At 44.1% G+C, this 25,837-nt stretch overlaps 1 protein-coding gene across 3 annotated transcripts in view; it reads right to left on the bottom strand.

Annotated features, from left to right (window-relative positions):
* TMOD4 (tropomodulin 4) overlaps positions 1 to 25,837 on the bottom strand; it is a 109,694-nt gene that overhangs the window by 46,247 nt on the left and 37,610 nt on the right. For all 3 annotated transcript variants that reach the window (XM_069218480.1, XM_069218482.1, XM_069218481.1), the window contains exons 3-4: positions 20,401 to 20,557; positions 12,368 to 12,490 (exon numbers count right to left, since the gene is read on the bottom strand). In XM_069218480.1, the coding sequence (XP_069074581.1) occupies positions 12,368 to 12,490; positions 20,401 to 20,557 (280 nt within the window). The remainder of the gene's footprint in view (positions 1 to 12,367; positions 12,491 to 20,400; positions 20,558 to 25,837) is intronic.

The raw sequence follows: 25,837 nt of genomic DNA, 5'->3' as shown, positions 1-25,837 counted from the left end.
ATACTATGGGAGAAAGCTCCCATGGATTTGGGGGTCCTTAGTTCTTACTTTTCCAAACAAAAGCTCTAGCTTTGGCTGTTTGTTTTGGGAAAAGTTAAAACTTTTAAAAGTTTGGTGTAAGCGTCTATCATCAATGAAAGATGCACACAAACTTTTAAATGGCTTTGTATGAATCGCTGTGGTGGCAGTCCCAACAAACCCATAGAGCAGGGTCAGCGGTAAACTCTAAATTTGGTGGGTGGAGTAAAGTCAGAGTGGTGGAAGAAAAGTCTTATGTAACCAAGACTGCCTTTACTCCATTTGTCAACCTCTAAATCAGACCCTTTGTTTTTTGTATAGGTAAAATAGTTTCACAAAACAAACGCCAACTAGGAAGTCTATAACCTTGTCACTAATGTTTCAACATATGGTCCAAAGTGAATTCATAATAGTACATTGTAATCACCCACAATTAAAAACACTAATAATGGTTCCCTTATGCTAACAATTACTATGCTAATTTCGATTACTACTGCAATTCATGAAATGCTGAGCTCCTCTTAAATGTTTACACACAATGAACACGGATGGAGGCCAGCGCCAAGCGACTCACCCACACAAAAATTATCTGGGGTGTCTATGAATATATTAGTATCCCTCACAGTTGCACGCAAACACAACCACCAAGACGAATGAACTGGCAATTCTCTTTGGAAAAGGACCCCCCATTGTAAATGGGAAGCACCATATCAAGATAATGATGGGAAAGAGTGAATCCGAGAGTTGGTCTCATTTAAAATATAAGCTCCTAATAAAGTGAAAGAAGCGCTCTTTGCCAATTCTTCACTGAAATCTCCAGTTTTGCAAGAGAGAGATAACTGATGACGATTTTAACACTTCAATAAACTTTGAATAGACTGGTATACAGGATATCTATCTTTTGGAGATCTAGGGCAAACACAATACCATTGATAGGGATTATGCATTTTATTCTAATGTGCATAGGCCATATAGGATAATAATGTTTTTCTCATAGTTAGCTCAATGGCCACATTCATCTTGCATTGTAAAATTGGTACTAAATTTATTATCAGACCTCCCTAGTGACAGACTAGAATTCCCAGCAACAGAGCCAAAAATGGACCGTACATTGACAAATCCATATTTAGATATCTAGTTGTATTGTAAATCAAATAATTTAATGAATTAGAAAATTATTTGAATAAAATATGGAGTAGGAAGTCATATGAGAGTTAGGCTGGGATTTAGCTAAAGTGTTAATCAGGAGCAAACAGATGTCTCACATGTCAACCTTTATGATAGCTGAAGAGGAATCCCGCCCTTTTTTTTATTTTATTTTATTTTTTAGCAGTACAGAGCGACAGAAAAAATGAGTTTTAGCCCCAGGGCCAAGGCGTAGGAGATCAGGGTACCTCTACCCAGGCTCCTTATATGTTATTTTATTTTATTTTTATTCAGGACACGGGGACCGAGTCACCTTGTCCTAAAAAGCCGGCCACAACATCTTTGTTGATGTTGGCAGCAGCCAATCAGATCTTTTTTCATCTGCCAGTCCCACAGTACTACAAGCAGGCAAAATAGCTATACATTTTCACCTTAAATTTCTCAAAAACTACTAAATGCATTTCCACCAAATCACAAAAAGCACACTTTCTTAGAAACATCAGAGGTTAAGATTAAGCTTTCTGCCAAATCTGGTGCAAATTGGTTCAGCTATTTTGATTGTAGTGCGGTTTAAAATTCCTACGGGAAATTGCGTGGGGAAAAGACATTTTGGGACTATGCCTTTTTCTCTGCAACTGCCTGACAACACCCTGATACTTTCTGGGAAGGAGCTGAAGTGGATGAGCCTTTTTTCTGGGAAAGTTTCAAGAAAATTCATCAAACAGCACTGCATATACTTAGCTGTTGATATATTAGCAATGGTATGGAAGTATCACAATGTTTCATACTCACTAATCCGATACTAGAACAACAAATAGCCACAGAATTACTGTAGATACTTTAGACTTTCAGGCAACATTACGAAACACAAACAGCCGCAATGATCAACTTTCATATGCAAAACGGATTTTGAGCCAAAAGTTGATGCAAATGGAGTGTCAATGTCATCGCATTACATAGTGCCACATACCCACTAATCCATGCCAAGGGGGGCATAACAAGATGAGAAAAGAGAATTCCACGCAAAGCAATATTTATTTAAATAACAAGACCAGCTTTCCTACGAGTCCCAGTGCCAAATGAAACCGGGTCGGGGTATACTCTTTGTGCTACCTCCAAATCGTGAATAATCAGTGCATCTCATAACAGTCTCTTATCCTACGCTCTCGTCTGCAGTATGGCACAGCACACAGCAAATTGCTTAATTACTTCATTTGCTTGGGGCAACACGCCTATGCTGAGTGCACCCCCCTTAGGATCACGTTTAACACTGGCACAATGTGTGCAACAGAAATGGCGTACACGCATCTGCATCCATTTCTCTAATACCAAAGTGCCTCGAGGGCACAATAAGAAGCATTCAGCTTCCCTAGACCAGGGGGGGCGGGGGTGGTGGTCTCTATAATACATAACGAGTACTTATTTCTTTCATATCTGGGAAAGCCCATCCCAGCCCCTTGGACACTGGTGCACGGGGTTCTGAGTCCCTTACTTGTCCTTCCAGGTTCCCCTACAAAGGCACCGCAGTTCGGCCATTTAGGAGCCCTTCTATCATCGATGGGTGCCTGTGTGCAATTCTACAGCCCGAGACCTCTTGCGACTCAAATGACACCACTGCTCGTCCCTTCGTCCTCTGGGACTCACTCCAGGATCTTACTTCACTAGTGCACCTCTTTACAGGCTGAGGGGGTTCAAAGCACACATTGTCACATCTCCTTTGCCCCCCGGGAGCCCCCCATGACTTGGTGCAATTGCACATGTCTCAGGGCCCGGGATTTCCCTTTAGGCGCCACAGACCCACAAAGCAGGTCTCATCGTGCATGAAAGCGGACACCAGGCTAGGTGCTGCTGATTTTAGCAGTCCTGGCACCGAGCCCCTGGCACTGTACGAGCTGCTGACCTTAGGGGATTGGAAAGAGCTGTGCACCCTCTCACACGGCCCGGGGAAAGGCATCTAGTCGCAGTCCGATGACTGAAGGGAGAGTGTATCTGGTGAGCGGTACACCCAGCCGAGTGGAGGCTGCTTGCATCGAGAGAGAGGCACATCCAGGGACCCTAACCCTTATGCTACCCTGGCACTCTCCGGGTAGGCAGGCCCAGGTCTGGTTTTAGATAAGGGTGGTTGCTATGACCCGAGCATGCCCCCTTTATCTGGGGATCTGATGAAGGAGGCGTGCTTACTGTAGGAAATATTGGGAATCTGAGCCTGACAGAGTAAAGAACACCGGATGTATGTTTGCAACAAGACTTCCGCGGGTAAGAACAAAACCTGAAACTGAGTTACATATACAACTACTCACTGGGTCCCCACTGCAGAGTGTACCAAAACTCGTCACCAAAACGAAATATGCCCTAAACACAAATAACCTGGGCTCAACCTGTCAGCAGTGCACTACGCCGTAGGGTTCCTTGGGCTCCAGAATGGACTGTCAGACGGAGCTCGAGGTGCACCAGAACTTAACGCGCCGGTACGTAACATTTACCAGAACTCAACATTCACCAGATCTTTAGTCCTCAAGGTGCACCATGGAATTATAGATGTGACCCTAACTGTGCATTCAACATCAGTGGGCACTTTTTTCTTCTGTAGAATTTAAGCAATAATTATTTGAGTCAAATTTACAACTTGCAAAACATTACACGTACTGAAGTTTGAAAGAATGTTATGATTGCAAAGCAAGTAATGCGCAAAAGGACAGGGTTTGTGACTGCAAACCACATTTTTAAGATGTAACAAAGCTTTTTTATTAGTCAGAAAGAGTTACCTCTGTCTTATTTGTGATTGCAAACATATGTGTCAATAATTCTGATGTCAATTGGCGTCGGAAGATATTGATCAGCCACATACCTACGAACTGGGGTGGTAACCAAATCGTAAAAGGGAAGCTGACCTCCAGGCGCTACTCCGCTTTGGGAATCATGTCAGGTGGCCTCTGCGGTGAAGCACAGTCCTCAAGGGGACATCAACATACACCCTCCCAGATGTCTTCCCTACCTTACAGCATTTTCTTTAAAGCAACATCTGTCCCTTAAATTGACAGGTGCTCCATTAAAAAACGTAATTCGCAAACGCAGGATGGAGGACCGTTGTCCATCACAGTCCTCCGTACCTGCATTCACATTCATCCGGTAGGGGGCTGCAAAATGCACAACGTCTCTTCAATATACCTTGGACATGATATTTTGCACCTCCTGCAAAACTACATCCTGTGATGCAACGGATCAGTTCCTTGGCTGTATTGAAAAACGTATGGTAGTTCACAAACAGGTTGGTGTGCAATTTGCATATCCTACTTTGCTAACTACTATTAGTAAACTGAGTCCACAATCATATAACGTTACTCATTTTAATTGGAAGACGTACGTAACATTGGAGGTGAATAGTCACTATCTATATTTAATTATGAGAATAACATCAGTGGAGAAAAAAAAAAACTTTCCGCTCATCGACTGTTTTACATTCGTTTTGAAAGAATAGGAACAAAAAGTTAAACTCAGAACATTTCTGTAACCATCCTGCATTTTAAACTGTGGAGGCCCTCAGGGGTTGCCACTCTCACACCTCTTGTTCACTCTTAACACTTTTTTCTGGTGTGGGTTCATAAAACAAATCACATGATAGTCCCTAGGTAAACCGGGAAGTAACCAGATAACAGCATATCAAGCTGTGCTTCACAAGTGTGCTGTGGCTCTACAGCACATCAAGCTGTGCTTCACAAGTGTGCTGTGGCTCTACAGTATATCAAGCTGTGCTTCACACGCGCGCTGTGGCTCTACAGTATATCAAGCTGTGCTTCACAAGCGCGCAGTGGCTCTACAGTATATCAAGCTGTGCTTCACAGGTGTGCTGTGCTCTACAGTACATCAAGCTGTGCTTCACAGGCGTGCTGTGCTCTACAGTACATCAAGCTGTGCTTCACAAGCGTGCTGTGGCTCTACGGTATATCAAGCTGTGCTTCACAGGCGTGCTGTGCTCTACAGTACATCAAGCTGTGCTTCACAAGCGTGCTGTGGCTCTACAGTATATCAAGCTGTGCTTCACAGGCGTGCTGTGCTCTACAGTACATCAAGCTGTGCTTCACAAGCGTGCTGTGGCTACAGTAAATCAAGCTGTGCTTCACAGGTGTGCTGTGGCTCTACAGTACATCAAGCTGTGCTTCACAGGCGTGCTGTGGCTCTACAGTACATCAAGCTGTGCTTCACAGGTGTGCTTTGGCTTTACAGTACATCAAGCTGTGCTTCACAGGCGTGCTGTGGCTCTACAGTACATCAAGCTGTGCTTCACAGGTGTGCTGTGCTCTACAGTACATCAAGCTGTGCTTCACAGGTGTGCTGTGGCTCTACAGTACATCAAGCTGTGCTTCACAATCGTGCTGTGCTCTACAGTACATCAAGCTGTGCTTCACAGGTGTGCTGTGGCTCTACAGTACATCAAGCTGTGCTTCACAATCGTGCTGTGCTCTACAGTACATCAAGCTGTGCTTCACAGGCGCGCTGTGGCTCTACAGTACATCAAGCTGTGCTTCACAAGCGCGCTGTGGCTCTACAGTATATCAAGCTGTGCTTCACAAGCGCCCTGTGGCTCTACAGCATATCAAGCTGTGCTTCACAGGCACGCTGTGGCTCTACAGTACATCAAGCTGTGCTTCACAGGTGAGCTGTGCTCTACAGCACATCAAGCTGTGCTTCACAGGCGCGCTGTGGCTCTACAGTACATCAAGCTGTGCTTCACAGGTGTGCTGTGCTCTACAGCACATCAAGCTGTGCTTCACAGGCGCGCTGTGGCTCTACAGTACATCAAGCTGTGCTTCACAGGTGTGCTGTGCTCTACAGCACATCAAGCTGTGCTTCACAGGCGCGCTGTGGCTCTACAGTACATCAAGCTGTGCTTCACAGGTGTGCTGTGGCTCTACAGCACATCAAGCTGTGCTTCACAGGCGCGCTGTGGCTCTACAGTACATCAAGCTGTGCTTCACAATCGTTCTGTGCTCTACAGTACATCAAGCTGTGCTTCACAGGCGTGCTTTGGCTCTACAGCATATCAAGCTGTGCTTCACAAGCACGCTGTGGCTCTACAGTATATCAAGCTGTGCTTCACAAGCGTGCTGTGGCTCTACAGTATATCAAGCTGTGCTTCACAGGTGTGCTGTGCTCTACAGTACATCAAGCTGTGCTTCACAAGCGCGCTGTCGCTCTACAGTATATCAAGCTGTGCTTCACAAGCACGCTGTGGCTCTACAGTATATCAAGCTGTGCTTCACAAGCGTGCTGTGGCTCTACAGTATATCAAGCTGTGCTTCACATGTGTGCTGTGCTCTACAGTACATCAAGCTGTGCTTCACAAGCGTGCTGTGGCTCTACAGTATATCAAGCTGTGCTTCACAGGTGTGCTGTGGCTCTACAGTACATCAAGCTGTGCTTCACAATCGTGCTTTGGCTCTACAGTACATCAAGCTGTGCTTCACAGGTGTGCTGTGCTCTACAGTACATCAAGCTGTGCTTCACAAGCGTGCTGTGGCTCTACAGTATATCAAGGTGTGCTGTGGCTCTACAGTACATCAAGCTGTGCTTCACAGGTGTGCTTTGGCTCTACAGTACATCAAGCTGTGCTTCACAGGTGTGCTGTGCTCTACAGTACATCAAGCTGTGCTTCACAAGCGTGCTGTGGCTCTACAGTATATCAAGCTGTGCTTCACAGGTGTGCTTTGGCTCTACAGTACATCAAGCTGTGCTTCACAAGCGTGCTGTGGCTCTACAGTATATCAAGCTGTGCTTCACAAGCGCGCTGTGGCTCTACAGTATATCAAGGTGTGCTTCACAAGCGTGCTGTGGCTCTACAGTATATCAAGCTGTGCTTCACAGGTGTGCTGTGGCTCTACAGTACATCAAGCTGTGCTTCACAGGTGTGCTTTGGCTCTGCAGTACATCAAGCTCTGCAGTACATCAAGCTGTGCTTCACAAGCATGCTGTGGCTCTACAGTACATCAAGCTGTGCTTCACAGGTGTGCTTTGGCTCTACAGTACATCAAGCTGCGCTTCACAGGTGTGCTGTGCTCTACAGTACACCAAGCTGCGCTTCACAGGTGTGCTGTGCTCTACAGTACATCAAGCTGTGCTTCACAAGTGTGCTGTGGCTCTACAGTAAATCAAGCTGTGCTGCACAAGTGTGCTGTGGCTCTAATGGTACTGAAAAATTGAAGAAATTCCTTTAAAGCTATTTTCTGCTATCGCCACCTACTTCTTTGACATATATGTACCCCTACCATGCAGTTAGAATTCAGTAGCTCCTTTTGTATTTGAGTGGCTTCATTTAGTTCTAGGAAGGCCCGAAATCGAGGGTGTTTATCAGCGTTTGTGTGAAGTTAACAGGCTTTAAAACTGATTAGTGAACACTGGTACCCAAGTATGTTGGAAGTTATTTGTAGTGCCATGGGTGTATGTGCCACAGGGAATGGGTGCATGTGCCACACAGCTTTCACCTTTTTTTATATGGTTTGGGTACTTAGCTGCCCAATGTCTAATCAGTTCTCTATCTATGCCACACAATACAGGTAAGAATTATGATACAATGCTGTGTTATATTTATGCTAAATTTATGCGCATGGTCTACGGTATACATGTACAATAATGGTGACATTTCTGTAGCACAAATGCAGCTGCGAATCAAAAACAGTGGGCATTACCATGGGGTGGGACTCAACATATTTACAAAAGGCAGATAACAAGTGACTTTCTATTTTTTGGGGCTAGTAGTGCTCTTTCAAGAGATGTGACTTCAGTCTCTTTCTGAACCGGAGGGTAAGATTCGTTCTGATGTGAGTGGGCACGTTATTCAGGATCTTGGGCGCATAGATGGAGAAGTCTTGCCTCCTGCTTTTTCCATTGTGCTTTTCTTTGTTTTTAGTCTGGATACGTTGTGGTGTCTGAGTTGGGGTTATCTGCTTAACGTGGTTACTTGCTGGTCTGCCAAGTATGCGGGGGTGTTGTTGCTGATGTCATTACAGGTGAAGCAACTGGTCTGAAAAATGATGCGGGTCTGGGAAGGGGCAATGAAGATGAGCTCAGCAATGGGCTGATCTAGTCAAACAGTTTTAAGCATGCAGTGATGCATGTTTTAGGGTGCGGGTGCCTTTTATGAGTGCAAATGAGGTGTCAGAGAGGCCAAAGTGCAGAGGGTTGTTGCCATTCAAGTGGGAGAGGACCAGGGCTTTCACTGGTGCTCTAAAGGTGGCTTCTTATCGGAAAAAATGTAACTTTTATTTTTGAAGGTGAGCTGGTACCATGCTGGCATGGTTTTCTTAGCTATGTTTTCTTTGAAGGAGAGGTTTGTGTCAATGATAAATCTAAGTGCTTATGTGTTGGCTATCATGTGGTTACATAGGTTTATGATGGACAGTCAAGATTTAACCTGTTTTTACTTGATGTTATTGACAAACAGGAAGAATTCGTTCTTTGTGTGGTTGAGCTTTAGGTAGGTGCTTCACATCCAATTCTGGATTAGTTTGAGGGTAGTTGTGAGTCACTGCATATCATCAGAAATAGATAGTTTGAGGTAGAGAAATGTGTTTTTGGCATTGGTAATAGAACAGATAAATGGGGTACTTTGCTGGAGACATAGAATTTCTGGAATCTTTGGGTTCCCATCAGGCTGAGCGGGTGGTGGTTGCTGATGTAGGATGTGACGCTTTAGATCAATGTCAGATAAATGCATGCATTTTTCCAAGGTCTGGATTAGTGCATCGTCATCAATTGGCTCAAATGTGGCAGAAATGGCTCCACATTTCACCATCAATGAGGGTAGAATGTCATCTTCATGGAAGGTGGTCTTGAGTGAAGTTAAGGATGTTGATGAGTTTATCATGAGAGATGAGATCAGAGGCAGTCCAATTTCGTGGGGAGTAGTGCGTTAATGGAGAAAGAGTGTATTTCTGTTTGATATGATCAGTGTCACAACCACTGTTATCAATCTGCCCAATGAATAAGTCATTAATGATGCTGAACTGATTGACTGATAACGAGACTGACTGAACTGTGGAAGGATGATGCCGTGCTTAACAACCTTTACTTCTATTAGTCATTTTGATGATGATCCCCTGTGATAGGTGGCCTGGATTTGGTGATAAAGGCTCTGTGTGCAGAGCATGGAGCTTTGATTGGATGTTGATTTCAGGAAATTGGTCTACGTCCGTGTTTTCTTTCTGGGTATGAATGTTTTCTTACTGAGGGTTCTTGGGTGTACATGAAGGTGGGGGTATTGCTTTGAGGATCATGAGCTCAATGGTGTAATGATTTCTTCTTTGTTTCTCATTACTGTGTTGTACACATTCAGGAGTGTTTTGATATCTGATGCCAGCTACTGAGAGTTTGACAAGTGGCTGATTTATTTTAGGAGGGCATCCATGGGAGGCCCTTGAAGGACAGAAAAGTTTATTCTTACATGAAGACTGGCCTCGATGCACAAAACTGTGGGCTAGAAGAAGAGATTGATAAAATGGTCCATCCAGTCCGGGAGTATAGGGCATTACAGTGTGTTGATGAACTCTGATGGTGTGATGTTCGACTGTACTATTTGTTTGATAGTGTTTTGCTAACTGTGCGTGTTCTGTACGTGCACTTTAGTGTGTAAGGGTTGTGCCTAACCTGTGCTGTCAAAGGAAACCCATTTAAATGAAGAAATAACAATCTCAGATTAAGGCCACAAACAAAATGTGTTCCCAACTCCAAATGATAATGCAAACGCTCCGTTTGACACCCACAAATCTATACAAGCTGGCAGATGGATCCAGAGAAAACTTCAGAATCTAATCCACAAGTCATAAAGGCAGGAGTGGCTCCTCCGTTAGGGCGGAGGAGCATTGCCCCCCGCCAGCAGCAGCGGCGGCAAAACCTTTAAAAGAAAACAATAATAAACTTTTTTATTATCGTTTTCTTTTGAAGGGGCGGGCCATGGGGTGACGAGCACTGAGGGGTGCAGTGCGCATGTATGTTTGGCGGCCATCTCAGGCCGGCCAAACCCACATGTGCAGTAGGCTCTCTCCAGCCCAGTAACACAGTTGCCGGGCTGGAGACAGCCTGCAAAGGCTCCCAGTCTGCCTGGGAGGTCCCAGGCTGGGCGCTCCCAGCCAATCCTGACGCTGCTCTGAACAGCGTCAGGATTGGCCATAGGACAGGCTGGGAACCTGTGCCTGCAGCCTGCGTCAGAGGAGAGGCGAGGGAAGGTAAGTGTTTTTTTATTATTGAATAAATGTTCTGTTTATTTCCCAACCGCCCTCCCTCCCACCCCCCACGTGCGCCACCCAGCCCCTTCCGCGCCCCGTGAGCCGCTCCTGCATAACGGGATCAGTTTTACAGTCAGCCAGGACACTCACTGAGTTGCTGTTGCACTTTACAAATTTCTCAGATAGATAGATAGAATTTACTATATTAAACGTCTATATATTTCAGACAGTGCCCATATAAAGTCTAGCAAGCTACAACTGTCTCAGAACCTGACCTTGCCTAAGATATATCACTAAATATGAGGAAACATAAAATATTTAAGGAAACTACCCTGGCGCCCCTTTGAGGCCTCAATTTTCTTAAAAACATCATGAATCATTTGTTTATCCTTTTCTGGACATGTCATTAGCATTAATGCTTAGAATTCACATCACTTCCAGATCTTTAAGGAAAACAACTATTGTTATAAACCACCCTGTAGAACTCTTGCTTCACCTAATCAAAAAAGTAAGCCATGATTTCAGAGGAAACTATCACAATGTATGGCACCTAAGTAAAGACCTTTTATGAAAAAAGGAAGACTGCAAGAAGTTTAGATCCCTCCTCAATACTCATCCCCTTCCTTTCCACAGTCAGTCAGGAAGGTCCTCCTAATCATCTTAAGCACTCGGGTTCAAAACCATTTAGAGCCAAACGCAACATGAGTGTGTAGAGATGATTGGTTATATATATATATATATATATATATATATATATATATATATATATATATATATATATATTCTTTAAGATATAGCACAAGTTCAACTACTCAAAAAGCAGAAGAATGTAACATCCGCCAACATTCAGCAAAACAGAACCGTGCCTGAACCAGAATTTTTATGCACTAGAACACAGTGTATGGCACTTCGTCTGCACCAGATTTTGATGTGCATCATACCTCTGTTTAAAAACACCACAGATGGCAAATGTTCACCATTCTCTTAGGCTCGTGCATAACCTTGCCACCACATCCCCAAGCAAGCTTGTCCAAAACTTTCTACCACTTAGAGTGCTTGGGGAACCCATTTTATCTTCATCTAGCCTATTATAGTCTGTAAATATTGTTTACCATGTGGTCCGCACACCACTCAGAATGCCCTTGGATTAATTTGTGTCTTCAACCCAATCCATATTTCTGAATACACTTTCAAGACAAATATAAAAAAATTACAATTGAGTTTTGCAGGACCATATATAATGTCCTTCGTGTGACGCAGAACTCACACTTGAATGTGAAATTCTGACATCCATTAAAAAATAAATATATCCTAAAATGTCCTTAATGGATTAACAGGCTAAACATTAAGCCACTGAGAAAATGTGCATAGGCTGCTGTGCCTACCAGATATCCCTGTTCACCAGAACTAAAAGTTCTACAGAAATCTTCAAGCAAAAAATTAACCATGCATCAAAATACAGGCATAACTGAGATTTTAGATTCAAGAAATACGCAATAGGGAACTAAATTATGTGTCAAGGGTTGACTTAATTTTAATTATGTGACAAGAAAAGACCAATTATGTAACACAGCCTTCATCGTACTTTTATTCCTTTTTTGTCACTTTAACACAATAATGCAGTCTGGGCAAGTGTTTCAATAGTCCGTGTTTAATAATTGTTTACAAGAATCAGCAACTGATCGGCGACCATTTAACCGCTGTAAATTGTTTACAACTGCCCCATACAACATGCAGCCATCTGTAAATTTTGAAACAATGGTGTACTATGTGGCAAGAGTGTTAAATCTATATTTGTGCATAAAACACCGCAGAATCACAAAATGCCTGCCTATTACCCAAAAAATTTGATAAGTAATGACCTAATGTATTATTTCTTCTATGTTGACTATGACCCTCCTGTTGTAGGTCATCCTATTACTCATGGTGACTCCCTCTCATCCTTTCTCAGTCCCCTTTTGCTCCCTGTGACTGCCCTGCAGTACCTGCGATGTCGCACATCTCTGCGTCAGTGGCGTTGGCCAGGGCCTCTTCCAGCTCGGGCTCCAGGGTGATCTGCTCCTCTTTCGGGATCTCCCTCTTGGCCTGCTTTGGAATAAAGGGCTTCCCTGAAAGAAGACAAAGAGGTATGAGTCTCTGTATTCAACACAATTCAAAACTTCACGTTGACAGTTATCGTCCCCCTATTCTCCTGATTCAGAAAACAGGGTTTTCCTGAAGAGGAGACACCGAGGTGTCACTCCTCTAGGTACGACACACACAGGATCCAACACAAGGCTACACTTCACAGTGGGAAAGTTATGTTTGACTTACTTGTTGAGTATCTAAAAACCATGATACTGTAGTTCTGTGGATACATTATATTAATGTAACAGTTCCTTACTTATTTATTGTGGTGTTTAAAATGGCACCACTATTTCTTCTTTCCGACACTTGGTCTTGCCTTTCAACTTTATCAATGCTATTGCCGATGCTATACAGCATTGGCAATATGAAAAATGAAATTGTTATTCCCAATGCTGAACAGTATGTGACAATAACAACACAGAATGATGATATGCATGTGGCACGCGAAATCACACACATGTCCACATTATGAAGCTAAGTCAGCCATTTTTTCAATCGACCATTCCAATAATGTGGAAATCAGTAATGCATGCCACCCTGCAGCAGTGAATTATTACAAAAATATACAAAGTGTGTCAAAATGCCTTTTGTAGACAGCAGCAGGCCAGCAGCAAATTGCAGCTACCAGGCCCACCAGAAAAACATTGCAAAGTAAAAAAAAAAAAAAAACTTAACATGATGGGAAAGGGTGGGGGAGCAATGGTGGAGAATAAGGGGGTGGTGCAATGCACACCAAGGAGGGTGAGATCAGGGGGGGAGAAGGGGATAGGGAGCAACAAGGAACTTAGGGGGGGGGGAGGGGGGGCTTAAAACAAAAAAAAACAAAAAAACTCAAAAAGCTGTGTGGGAGAGGGATGGGAGTTCTGAAAGAAAAAGAAAAACGGTAGTCCTCTTCAGTGATGTGAGATTCCTATTGGCTGGGACATCTTGTTTGGGGTGAAGGGCAACAAGTTTTCATGTTTAGTTTGTACGTGTGACAAGCGAGCCCAACCTCATGCAGCACAAACCCTTTGGCTGCCAGTTTACAGAGAAGGGAACTGTCTGCAGTTGAGGTGATATCTGTGTCCATATGTTAATGCTGTTCGAACTAGCATTCGTGGTTCATTAATTAAAAGCCTTAATTATTAGGGTGAACGCTGTAAATAAACATTTTAAGGTCGTACTTTGTTAAAATCAGACCTAATAAGGGACCGATTCTTAAAGGAAGTTACAAAAGTGCACCCAGAGTATGTGTCTTTGAAGTAGTGGCTTTCATTAATCCACAAGAACTTACAGAAGTAGATCAAGAAGTTGTACTCCTAGAAAAAAAATTGGGAATTGTACTTCAGCACGAGCAAATATGCATGTGTAGATTTGCTCATGTGAAAATCTATTGAGCGTTTACAAGTTCACTTTCCCTCCAACCACTTTTTTCCCCCAACCCTGGAAGAACTTCTGCCCTTGTCAGGAGTAAATTTCCAATCTTTCTCATTATGGGAAAAGAATAGAGAAAAGCTGGTGAAAATTATTAAAACATGCAAGTTAGTAGGTTTGCAGACTCAAAAGCATTCCAGCTCTGGAACTATTGCTTACTGCATCCTCCAGCCCTAGTATGTAGACCTGCGGAAAGGGGGCAAAATAAGGAAATTGCTGTAGTGTGGATTGAGATTGCAAGTATTCAAGCCCTACTATACTATTAGCACTTGCATTATCAGAGAGGCTATTATCAGAGCTCTTACATAATGAGATTTTTGTCATAATGTGTCGCTGCACTACATGGCACCAAAGGGACAAGTAGATTTTTTTTTACTGGACAAGTAGATTTAAGAATCAACCTGCCCCATAGACAAGAAGATATTTTATTAAATTCCACACCGCTGCTCTTGTCTGGAGCAGTGGAAGGATATAAGGCCTGTGAAATATCTGCATTAGCACTGACAAGTCCTTGAGGAAATGGCCAAACTGGAACGGCCTATGAGCCCTTATCTGGAGGAAGATATGAAAGGGTACAACTGTCCGAGACCCGTATTGGTAAGGCAATGGGCAGACCTACTGGCCTAAGTACGATTAACATAACTTAACATAACCACCTTGGGTCTTAGATACACGGAAATGTACAAGCGAGAGGGGATGTGGTTGTAATATGTAATACATGGTGTGTGGTGTCATAACTGGAAAGAAATGGGCAGATGCAATGACCGTATGGGGCCTTGTCAGCACTGTATGGGGCAGAATGGACGGGCAGGTTTAGGTATCCAAGAAAAAAACACAGATTTAAAGGGTGTGGTGTCCTTATCTTGACTGACGTTGAATGGATGACAAAGGTTCTCTTCCTGCGTGGAATGGTCACACAGGATGGGGCAGGCGTCCTTATTTGGGGTAAAAAAAGGGTAGACTGGAGAGCCCTTGCCTGGGCGTGCTTCGTGCAGGAAGATTGGCCCATTTGGCCAGTGGATCCGAAGTGCAAAGAAAATGGCTGAACGGAGGGGACGAGGTGACCTTTCCGCAGAAACACAGGCAGGTGAGAAGGGCCTCCGTGTGCTCCTGCTAAGACCTAAATTACTTGGTTTCAAGCCTGGACCTCTGCCCAGTGGGTTTCCACGGTTGTTTCACAGGCACAGCCTTGGGGGCGCTGGCTGGAGGACCTCACGCGAACCCGCACGTGGCCTGGGGCGCTCAGCACAGGCCGCGGATACGTGTCCCCGGGACGGTGCACGGCGCATGACTTCTCACCGGGCTAATCCAGCCCCCGCCTCCTTTACACCCGGCTATAAATACCCTCACACCTTCTGCTCGGAATAGAGCGCTAAAGATCACCTCATGGGTTAGGCTGTGAGCAGGTTGTGTGACCGACAAGTCCCTCAAACACGCCCAGGTGCTTTCACCGGGCAGTTCGCTTCTCGCTCCCGGCCGTGCCTGCCTTTTCCTGAATATCATTCCCTTTTCATGAATTGGCGGGCGTCTCCGAGCCCCAGCGGCTGCTCCCGAGCAGATAACGTTTTAATCAATTAGCAATTAAAAGCTAAAGGGTGCAAAAGGGGTGATATTTTAAGTCACATTTCTTGAGAAGGGAGTTAGCAAAAATAGCATCTCTGACGGAAACCAGAATCGGTGTCTTGTTTTCTTTCTAAAATGCCTGTGCGACTGCCGTTCTGCATTCTAAATAAACGTGTTTTCTGATCTCTATAAATAAATGTAGGTAACTGAGGTCATCACGGTATATAGAACTGCTTCTGCATCGCCCCCCGACATAAGTGCCTGCTTAGCACCCCGGCCTCTAACGTGCCTGCTGAGATCCCAAGCACGCCTGCCAAAACCCCGCTGTTCCGCGGCTACAATAACAGCTGACGGACAGGATTAATTCGACACCTGACAGGGGCCTGACAGCCCCCGGGGAGGGGTGTGGCACAGTGTATGGGAGGCAACGCCTGGAGTGGGTTTTTAACAACTCTTAGTAAAACCCAATGGCTGACTTTTATTCTGGTCTTACACTTTGTAGAATTCCGCCATCAAAATATCATATCTCTTCAGCACTTCCCAGGGGATTCGGGGCAACCCAGGACTACTCTGCCATTTCTGATATCACTCCGCTGTAATATAGTGAGGCTGCACAGGAGGCCAGATGGCAGACTTGCAGATTGCCACCGAAGGAATGAATCTGAAAAGAGGATGCATGCTGCTTATGCCACTAGAGAATTAACCTTGTTTCTTTTCGACACCGCCTTTGATGCAAAAGGCAAAAAGAACGCAGGAGAACATTATCCTGGAGTTTATTTTGGGTGAAAGATTTGCATTTATTCACGAAGGTCTCATTTTTTGGGCCAAGTGGCAAGTATGCAACAACTGTCCCTTGATAATGGGGCATTGAGAAGACCAACAGAAGAAAACCTCAATAGGTCAGATGAAAATTGAAACAAAAGTGGGCTATTAACTAGAGTTTTGCAGCAGGGCCCGCATCTTAAGAGTTATCTACTTGTACATTTTAAAGCTCTCATAATTGCCAACAGGCATTCACTGGCTAGGCAGATTGATCAGATAAGAACGGAACACAATCAACCTTAGTGTAGAGAAAGGCACATTTTTGTTTCATTTCTAAATCAACGCAAATTGGTTCAAGAACAGAGGTGAAGCGGATGTTTATTCCAGTTTTTGCCCGTCAGGTAAGCAAAGGAGCAAACACCCTAGCCCATCTTGGTTATTGTTAGAAGTTGACATAAGTAGGGCAACACGTGACACAGTGCCCTGGTACGACGGTAGTAGTGAAGTAGCTGGCACACAATGAGTGGGATAAGATCATCCCGGCAGTTGAAACAAATTCAGAATTTGTTCCTCACTGGCAGCCAAGGTAAAGTCTTGAGATCATGCGTGACATATGAGTGCCAAGGGAGATATAAAAATAGTCGTGGGGCACTACTTAGAATAATTTGGAGGCACTGGCTTGTGTTTGGTGGGAGATCCGAACAGAGGGTGTTATAGTATTCCAAACACAGCAAATATGGCTTGGATAATGGAAAAAATGGAATGATGCAGGCAAGACATCAAGAATTATTCTTAAAAGCTTTACGTGAAAAGAGCACGAGATAGTAAGTTTGTCAATCTGTTGCTAGAAAGAAACAAGGGAGTCAAAATTCACCCCTAGATTTCTTCGAGCGATAAAGGGCTCTCGAGCTTGACACCGGAAGTCAAGCTCCCATCTAAACAACCAGCAAGAGGTAGAACCACCCAATCTCAAAACACAGGTTTTATCCAACTTTAGTCTCAGGACATCCAGAGTGCAACAGCTATTAATATGGTGTAAAATTCAGTTGTGCGCACAGCCCATACCATCTGATTCATGGATGACATGGGTGTAATTTGCACAGCCCATTTGAAATAGTTGAAATTTCCTGATCAAAGGTTGGCAAGAGTTCTAAAATTGCAAAAGAATTAAGTGCCAGTCCCCAGAGTTTTGCTCAGGAACCAGCAAATGTTAGGGTGCCTTACGCCAATCCTGCGTATTCTTGATTCCACCTCATGCCTCTTTCATCCACCACCGTTCAGTCTCTGCCACCCTATTTCACTTTTTCATGTTCTTTTTCTCTCTTTGTCACTTTTATGCCATCGTTCTTTTCCTCCTTCTTTCCCCTTTTTGGTGTTTTTCTCTATCTTGCTCTGGGTCAAAATCTAATGAGGAAAAGTAAGTGCCAGTTCAAAAAAAATGAGTGACAGCGGGCCTCACCTGCAAGCACTGGCCCAACTTCAACACCGGCTCCCAAGGGGGAAACATACACATTAAATAGTGTTGGACTGAGGGTGGATATAGTTGCTAGACAATGAAGCAGTCTAAGTAGGAAGAGTGACTGTGAGAAACCAGTAAGATTGTTTAAACGTGACCAGACAAAATTAATGTGACCATTTCAACACTCAGTCCTCTAAACCAATCTCTGCAAGTTTAGTCAATGAGGTGCTACGCACACTGTGTCTAAGGACAAAGATAAATCCAATTAAAATATAACAGCAGCAGTCTTTCCTGGATCCAAAATGATTCTTACTTCATTCTGAAGTGCAACCAATGCCACTTCTGTGCCATGATGAGTAAGGAATCTAGCTTAAACCGCGTTAAGCAAAGTGTTGGAAGAAACCATTCCACTAGAGAGGTTAGTAATTTAAATGACCCATATTTTTAAGGACTTTAAGCTTGCAGCAAAAATCTACATTTATTGTTTTCAAATATCTTGAAAACTTTGGAAATATCACCAGAAAGGTCCAAGAGTAACCATTTTACCCACTTGGATGATATGGAAATACTGTAGATGAGAGATGGATTGCATAGAACGCCATTTTGGTACTACAGTGCTGTCCTCCAAGTACCGCAGTAATGATCGACCAGATTGGTTGGCCACAGCGGAGAAGAAAATGTTGTGGCGACTATTAGAGGGCTCAGGGTCTCTGTACTCATGTCCTTAAAACGGTTTTCAGAAAGAGTCTCAGAGTGCAAGCTAGGGACACGCTGACCCTCAGGTATTTGTGGGCGGAGACCCAGAGGAACCCACAAAGGATTAAAGTAAAAAACATTTCAGGTTACAGCTACCACAGTACTCTTGTAGGAACCAATAGGCCCTCCTATGAGGTAACAAAGTACTCTAAAAGGAGCTGCTGCAGAAGTTTCCACCCAATGGTCCTGTCCATCCTTGCAAGAGGAAGGTTGTAGGGTGCCATGGTGCAATGGGGTAGAAGCTTGTGTGGTGGGTATCGGGGTACAACTGTACCTGAAAAAAATACAAAGAAAAAGAATAGAATGCAGTTTGGGAGCAGAGGCGACAAGGACAGACAGTGGCGGTTAGGTATTGCTGGGGTGTTAGACACAGAGCGTGGCCAGAGAATAGGCCCTGTGATCAACACGCTGCTGTGCACGGATGAAAGCTGTGTGCAGCAGGGAACTTGGCCGCTAGCAAATAGATTGGGTGTGGGGCCTTGGACCAACCTCCACTCCGCACGAGCAGAGGTCATGCACTGCGACCAACCTCCCACTGTGTGCAGATGAAGGATGTACACAGTCAAGGGGTTGCCCATCCCACCAGGCAAGTTAAGCGCAGTGTTTGGCTGGATGCACAGTGGGAGCATTGGCTAAATGGCCGAAAGTTGCCTTTAGATGTTGGCCGCATTCTCAAATTTGATTATGATCAAACATCCCAAGAAATTCACTAAAAACACAAAGGTTAAAATCACACTATGGTTAGATGGTGAAATGACACAAAAGATAAAAACTAAAATAAAAAAAAAATAACACTGAAATTCACAAGTTATGGTTTACAGAGCTAAGTGTAATTTGGGCCCCACCATGCGCTGCGTATGACTTCACATATTACATCATTCATGACTTTTTAAATGACATCACTGATTTGATCATATCATTCATGACATTATCCAGTCACTGTGACAGTGTCCTACAGAGTTTATGGACTTGCAGTAGTTCCACACGCTACAGCATTTTCTCAATTTTTTAATCACCAATCATGTGATAAAATGCCTAACGTTTGACCACACGTAGGCATATGCTGTCTAGTCATTCACATTTGGTGGATGCTATCCCTCTTTTTACTGGTAGTTACCACCTAACAAACAAAATGCCTCTATATACTTAATGACATCACCCACCCCCTTATTCCCTTCCAAAAAAAAACAAATGTTTGTACTCTAGTAACCTTAATGGGAATACGCACACGTAAACTTGGGGTAACTCTCAATTTTAATTCAAGAGGCTGACAGGTATGCCTTTGCCATTGAAAAGATACCTTTTGCCAAAAGGCCAATGGATAACCCTCAGCACTTCTGTGAAATACACTACCCACATTCCTGAGATGGGCAGAATGAAATACATCTTTAGAGTCATGCTTACAACTCTAGTGTGAGACAAAACACCTCTAAGTGGACACTTTAACATTTTTCATCATTCATTCATTTGCAATGCCTCCAAATCTTCAGTGACGTACTCAAAATAAACATCCATATCTTAAACGTCCTCTTTGCATATAGCACAAATATTCAATACAGGCATGTGCCTAGCCATCCACTAGTGAATAATATGTTGTCAACAGAATATATGGACATCCAGTTTTTTTGCAACAGGCTTATTTCAGCAAACCACATCCAGTGTGCTCAGCCTTTACCTTGTTTAACATGGAGATCTACTTTCATTGTTAAATGATTTGCAAATAGTAACCCATAGAACTGTCAATATGCACAACCAAACCTGCCTCCAGGGCTTAGGCTATTTCCATGGTATGCATCCACAAGTGTACACATTGTAAGTCTATGCAGTATATGATTATGGTGTTATTAAAGATGTCATTAATGACGCTATTTGACATGTCATCAGTGATGACATAAATGGTGTCATATTACAACAGAACTGGGAAGTAGCACTCCCTACCTCGCTTCTCGCCTGTGAAGGGCACCAGGTCTTCACGTTCCTTGGCCTCAATTGCCTGTTTCTCCAAATGCTGCATTAGCGAGTCTCGATCCAGGGGTCCGGTCGGAGTCTTCTTGGTCTGATCTCTCTGCCGCATACCAGCCGGAAGGAGGATATTCTGGAATAATAACAATTCTGAATCTTTAAGAACTTGAGGCGAGTAGGGAGTGTGCACCAGGAGCAGAGGTACAGCACTGATGCAGCACATGACTCAGGCATACACAAAGACCAGGTACAGTAGTGGAATAGCAGTGAAAGGTTAATTCATAGGGAGGAGGTGAAGTATGGGCAACAGCAGCACACAATGTAGGTCTACAGAAGATCAGGTACAGTACTAGGCAGCTGTCGCAGTGCAAGAAGTGGGCAGTGCACACAGCAGGAGCAGTTTTGCAAGGTTCATTTATAGACCAAGAGCAGAAGGAGCATTGGCAACATCAGTACCTGCTTCATGCATACCGATGACAAGTACAGCACTGGACGGAAGCAGTGAAAGCCTAGTTAATAGAGTACAAACTGCTGGGACTCCAGACAGGAGTAGTGAAGATTCCTACACAGAGAAGGAACACGTGCAGCACTAGTGATCAATGGATGTTTCACAGAAATAGACAGCAGAAGAGCAGAGCAAGCTTCATTCATACACAACTGCTGTGGAACCAACAGGGGGAGCACAAGCTTCATTCACAGATCAAGAACAAGTGCACCACCACTGACAACATCTGTGTATGCTTCATTTGTATGGAGAAGAAGTAAGGCATTGGACAGCAGCAGTGCCAGCATGCTTCATAAAGTAGGTGCAGGGAAAGCGTCCTTCATTCAGAAAGAACAAGAGTAGCACTGGCAACATTAGGGCATGATTGATGCTTATACAGACTAAAAGCACAGTGCGAACTTCATTCAGAGAAAATGGAGAGAAAATGGTAATAATGCAAGAACAGAGCACTGGCAGCCGAGGTTCCCTCGCAAAGAGAACTAGGGCAACACTGGATAATAACTGCAGCACAGGCTTCACTCATAGAAACAGAACAGGTACAGGACTGGCAAAGGCCATGCAAGTTTCATTCTTAGAGATAATTGGCACAGCAGTGATAACAAGCATTGGCAAAGCCAAAAGGTCAAGCTCTGTTTGTCCTACACTGTCTGCCATTGTCTTTTGCTGATGTTCTGCAGCTTTGTCAAGTATCAAAATGCTTTTCAACAATGCTGTCCAGCATAAGCCAACAAAAGAGAAAAAAGCTCAATTACACAGCCGTGCTCGTGGCTTTGTCATTCTGTATCAAATTTGTGATGACATTTTTGTGAATGTGTCACTATGTATGTACGCGCCTACAGAACAGTGCTATTTTCTTTATATTTTAGTTAATGATCTAAGGTTGAGAATGTCACCTGGAATGATACATAAAAATAAAATAAAAATAAATTGCGTTAAAGCACCTTAGGTATAACAGAGTTATAGCAGCAAATGGCAGCTGCATGGTCCTTTAAAGAAATACCTATATAAATGACCAAAAGAAGTCGGGCGCTTGTTGGGTGAGAAAACAGGATGAGGTGGAGAAAATGGAGTTGCACAAAAGTATTTTATGTAAGGTGGGGCAGTCTGGAAGCAAATGGCAGCTGCCAAAAACTTCAAACGAATTACAGGTTTCGCCAGGGTAGGGGAGCAATGGACGAGCGGTTTGGAGAGACAGGTATTGATCCTTGGGGAGGTGGGTGGAGCAGCACAAATTGAGAAAGAGCCAAGAAACACACGTTATGTTATATTGATTTGTATAGCGCACTAATCACCCAAGATGGTATCCAGGGGCTTGGGCATGTGTGTAGTTTTGTTATCCCCAAGGTGCTTAGGCGAAGAGTCAAGTCTTCAGCTTCTTGCGGACCACAAAAAGTGAGGCGGAGGCTCTACTGTGTAGAGGAAGGTTGTTTTATGTCTTGGGTGCAATGTAAGAGAATGAGCAACCTCTAGTTTTGATTGTTTGCAGGAGAGAATGAGGTAAAGCGTAGATGTCTGGTGGGTTGGTGAAGTGTATGCGGCTGTTCAGGTATTCTAGTCCTGTGTTGTGTAGGGCTTTGTTTGTGTGCATGAGAAGTTTGAATTGGCTGTGCTTGTGAATGGGGAGCCAGTGAAGCTTCCTGAGGTGCGGTGTGATGTGGGTTCAACATGGGAGGTCAAGTATGAGTCTTGCAGCGGTGTTCTGGATGGTCTGGAGCCTGTGTTGGAGTTGTTTGGAGATTCCGGTGTAAAGAGTGTTGCAATCCAGCCTGCTGTAGATGAGCTCTTGCATGATAGTCCATCTCATGTTATGAGGCAAACATTTGAAGATTTTTCGCAGCATGCGTAGGATATAGAAGCAGGAGGTGCACACTGCATTGACCTGAGCCATCATGTTGTGCTTGCCACCCAGAATGATCCCTAGATTTCTTATGTGGTCTGTGGGTGGGGGTGCTAGCTCCAAAGGCCACAAGATGGAGATCCATAGGAAGATTCTTGTTGCCAAAGACCAGCACATCCATCTTGTCAGAGTTGAGCTGCAGGCATTTGATTCTCATCCAGTCTGCTACCAGGGTCATGCAGTTGGTGAAGTTGGTTCTGGCAGTAGTTATTTTGCCCGTCGGGAAGAGGGTGAGTTGGGTGTCATCAGCATAAGAGATAATGGTCACGTTTTGTGATTGGATGATGCTGGCAAGTGGTGTCCTGTTTATGTTGAAAAGGGTGGGGCTGAGGCACAACCCCCTCGGTCTCTGATGTGAAGGGTGGCAGACTAACCCTTTGGGTTCTTCCTGTGAGGAAGGAACAGATCCATTTGAGAGCGGATCCTTGTATGCCAATCCTGTAGAGTCTTCTGATGAGGGTGTTATGGGAGACAGTTTCGACGGTCACAGAGAGGCCGAGCAGGAGGACGGCCACTGTTTTCATTGGTCCACAAAGATTTGAATGTCATCAGTGGCTGCGATGAGTGATGTTTCGGTGCTATGGTTCTTACTGAATCCTGATTGAGTGTTCTCTAGCGGATTTTGAAGTTTGAGGTCAGTTGTGAGTTGCTTGCTGATGGCCTTCTCAATCACTTTGACTCGTTAGGGAAGCAGGGAATTGGATCAGAAGTTGCTCAGTTGATTCTGGTTGGCTGTGGGCTTCTTGAGGAGGGCATTGATTTCTGCAAGTTTCCATCCACCCGGGAAAGTGGCAGAAGTGATGGAGATGTTGATGTGGGTCAGGATGGTTTTGACTGGTGATGTTCCACAGGTTGTAGATGTCATGGAGGCAGGAGTCAGCTCGGGTCCCTGAGTGTATGGTCCACATGACTGTTACTATGTCGTTTCTGGTGAGGGTTGTCCATTAAGTCAGGTGGCCATTTTGGTTGGTGGTGGGTAGGTTGGCAATGAGTTTTCTGGGGTTAGGTTGGTGTTGAAAATGTCACTTACCCAGTGTACATCTGTTCGTGGCATAAGTCGCTGAAGATTCACATGTTGTGCATAGCCCGCCATCTGGTGTTGGGTCGGAGTGTTACAAGTTGTTTTTCTTCGAAGAAGTCTTTCGAGTCACGGGACCGAGGGACTCCTCCTCTTTGTCTCCATTGCGCATGGGCGTCGACTCCATCTTCGATTGTTTTCCCCGCAGAGGGTGAGGTAGGAGTTGTTTGTTAGTAATAGTGCCCATGCAATGGAGTGAATAAGTATGTACCTATTTAAGATTTAATATATTTACAAATGTAAAAGTTGAAGCTAACTTCCAAACGGCTACAGGCTCCCGGGGAGGTGGGTGGGCACATGTGAATCTTCAGCGACTGATGCCACGAACAGATGTACACTGGGTAAGTGACATTTTCAGTTCGATGGCATCTGTCGCTGTAGATACACATGTTGTGCATAGACTAGTAAGCAGTTATCTCCCCAAAAGCGGTGGCTCAGCCTGTAGGAGTGGAAGTAGTCTGAAATAAGGTTCTTAGTACGGCTTGACCTACTGTGGCTTGTTGTGCTGATAGCACGTCTACACAGTAGTGCTTGGTAAATGTGTGAGGCGTAGACCATGTGGCTGCCTTACATATTTCGTGCATTGGAATATTCCCTAGGAAGGCCATGGTAGCGCCTTTCTTTCTGGTTGAGTGTGCCCTTGGTGTAATGGGCAGTTGTCTTTTTGCTTTAAGGTAGCAGATTTGGATGCACTTAACTATCCATCTGGCTATACCCCGTTTCGATATTGGGTTTCCTGCGTGAGGTTTTTGAAATGCAATAAACAGTTGTTTAGTTTTTCTGATGTGTTTAGTTCTGTCGATGTAGTACATTAGTGCTCTTTTGACGTCTAATGTATGTAGTGCCCTTTCAGCTATGGAATCTGGCTGTGGGAAGAACACTGGTAGCTCTACCGTTTGATTTAGGTGGAACGGTGAAATAACCTTTGGCAAAAATTTAGGATTGGTCCTTAGGACTACTTTATTTTTGTGTAGTTGGATAAAAGGTTCTTGTATTGTAAACGCCTGAATTTCACTTACTCTTCTTAGAGATGTGATGGCGATGAGAAATGCAACTTTCCAGGTTAGGAATTGTATTTCGCAAGAGTGCATAGGTTCAAAGGGTGGACCCATGAGTCTTGTTAAGACGATGTTGAGGTTCCATGAAGGAACGGGTGGTGTCCTTGGTGGTATAATTCTTTTGAGGCCTTCCATAAACGCTTTAATGACAGGTATCCTAAATAGTGAAGTTGAATGGGTAATCTGCAGGTATGCAGATATTGCTGCTAGGTATATTTTAATGGAAGAGAAGGCCAGGTTCGATTTTTGTAAGTGTAGTAAGTAACCCACTACATCTTTTGGAGATGCGTGTAATGGTTGAATTTGATTATGATGGCAGTAGCAAACAAACCTTTTCCATTTGCTTGCATAGCAGTGTCTAGTGGATGGTCTTCTAGCTTGCTTTATGACTTCCATACATTCTTGTGTGAGGTTTAAGTGTCCGAATTCTAGGATTTCAGGAGCCAGATTGCTAGATTCAGCGATGCTGGGTTTGGATGCCTGATCTGTTGTTTGTGTTGTGTTAACAGATCTGGCCTGTTGGGCAACTTGACGTGGGGTACTACTGATAGGTCTAGCAGTGTTGTGTACCATGGTTGCTTGCCCATGTTGGTGCTATCAGTATGAGTTTGAGTTTGTTTTGACTCAATTTGTTTACTAGATATGGAAGGAGAGGGAGAGGGGGAAAAGCGTACGCAAATATCCCTGACCAGTTCATCCATAGGGCATTGCCTTGAGACTGCCTGTGTGGGTATCTGAATGCGAAGTTTTGGCATTTTGCGTTCTCCTTTGTTGCAAATAAGTCTATTTGAGGTGTTCCCCAACGTTTGAAGTAAGTGTTTAGAATTTGGGGGTGAATTTCCCACTCGTGGACCTGTTGGTGATCTCGAGAGAGA

This window comes from Pleurodeles waltl, chromosome 12, assembly GCF_031143425.1.
Source record: "Pleurodeles waltl isolate 20211129_DDA chromosome 12, aPleWal1.hap1.20221129, whole genome shotgun sequence".
In the NCBI taxonomy this organism is placed as follows: domain Eukaryota; kingdom Metazoa; phylum Chordata; class Amphibia; order Caudata; family Salamandridae; genus Pleurodeles; species Pleurodeles waltl.
This window is presented reverse-complemented; position numbering and strand designations above follow the sequence as displayed.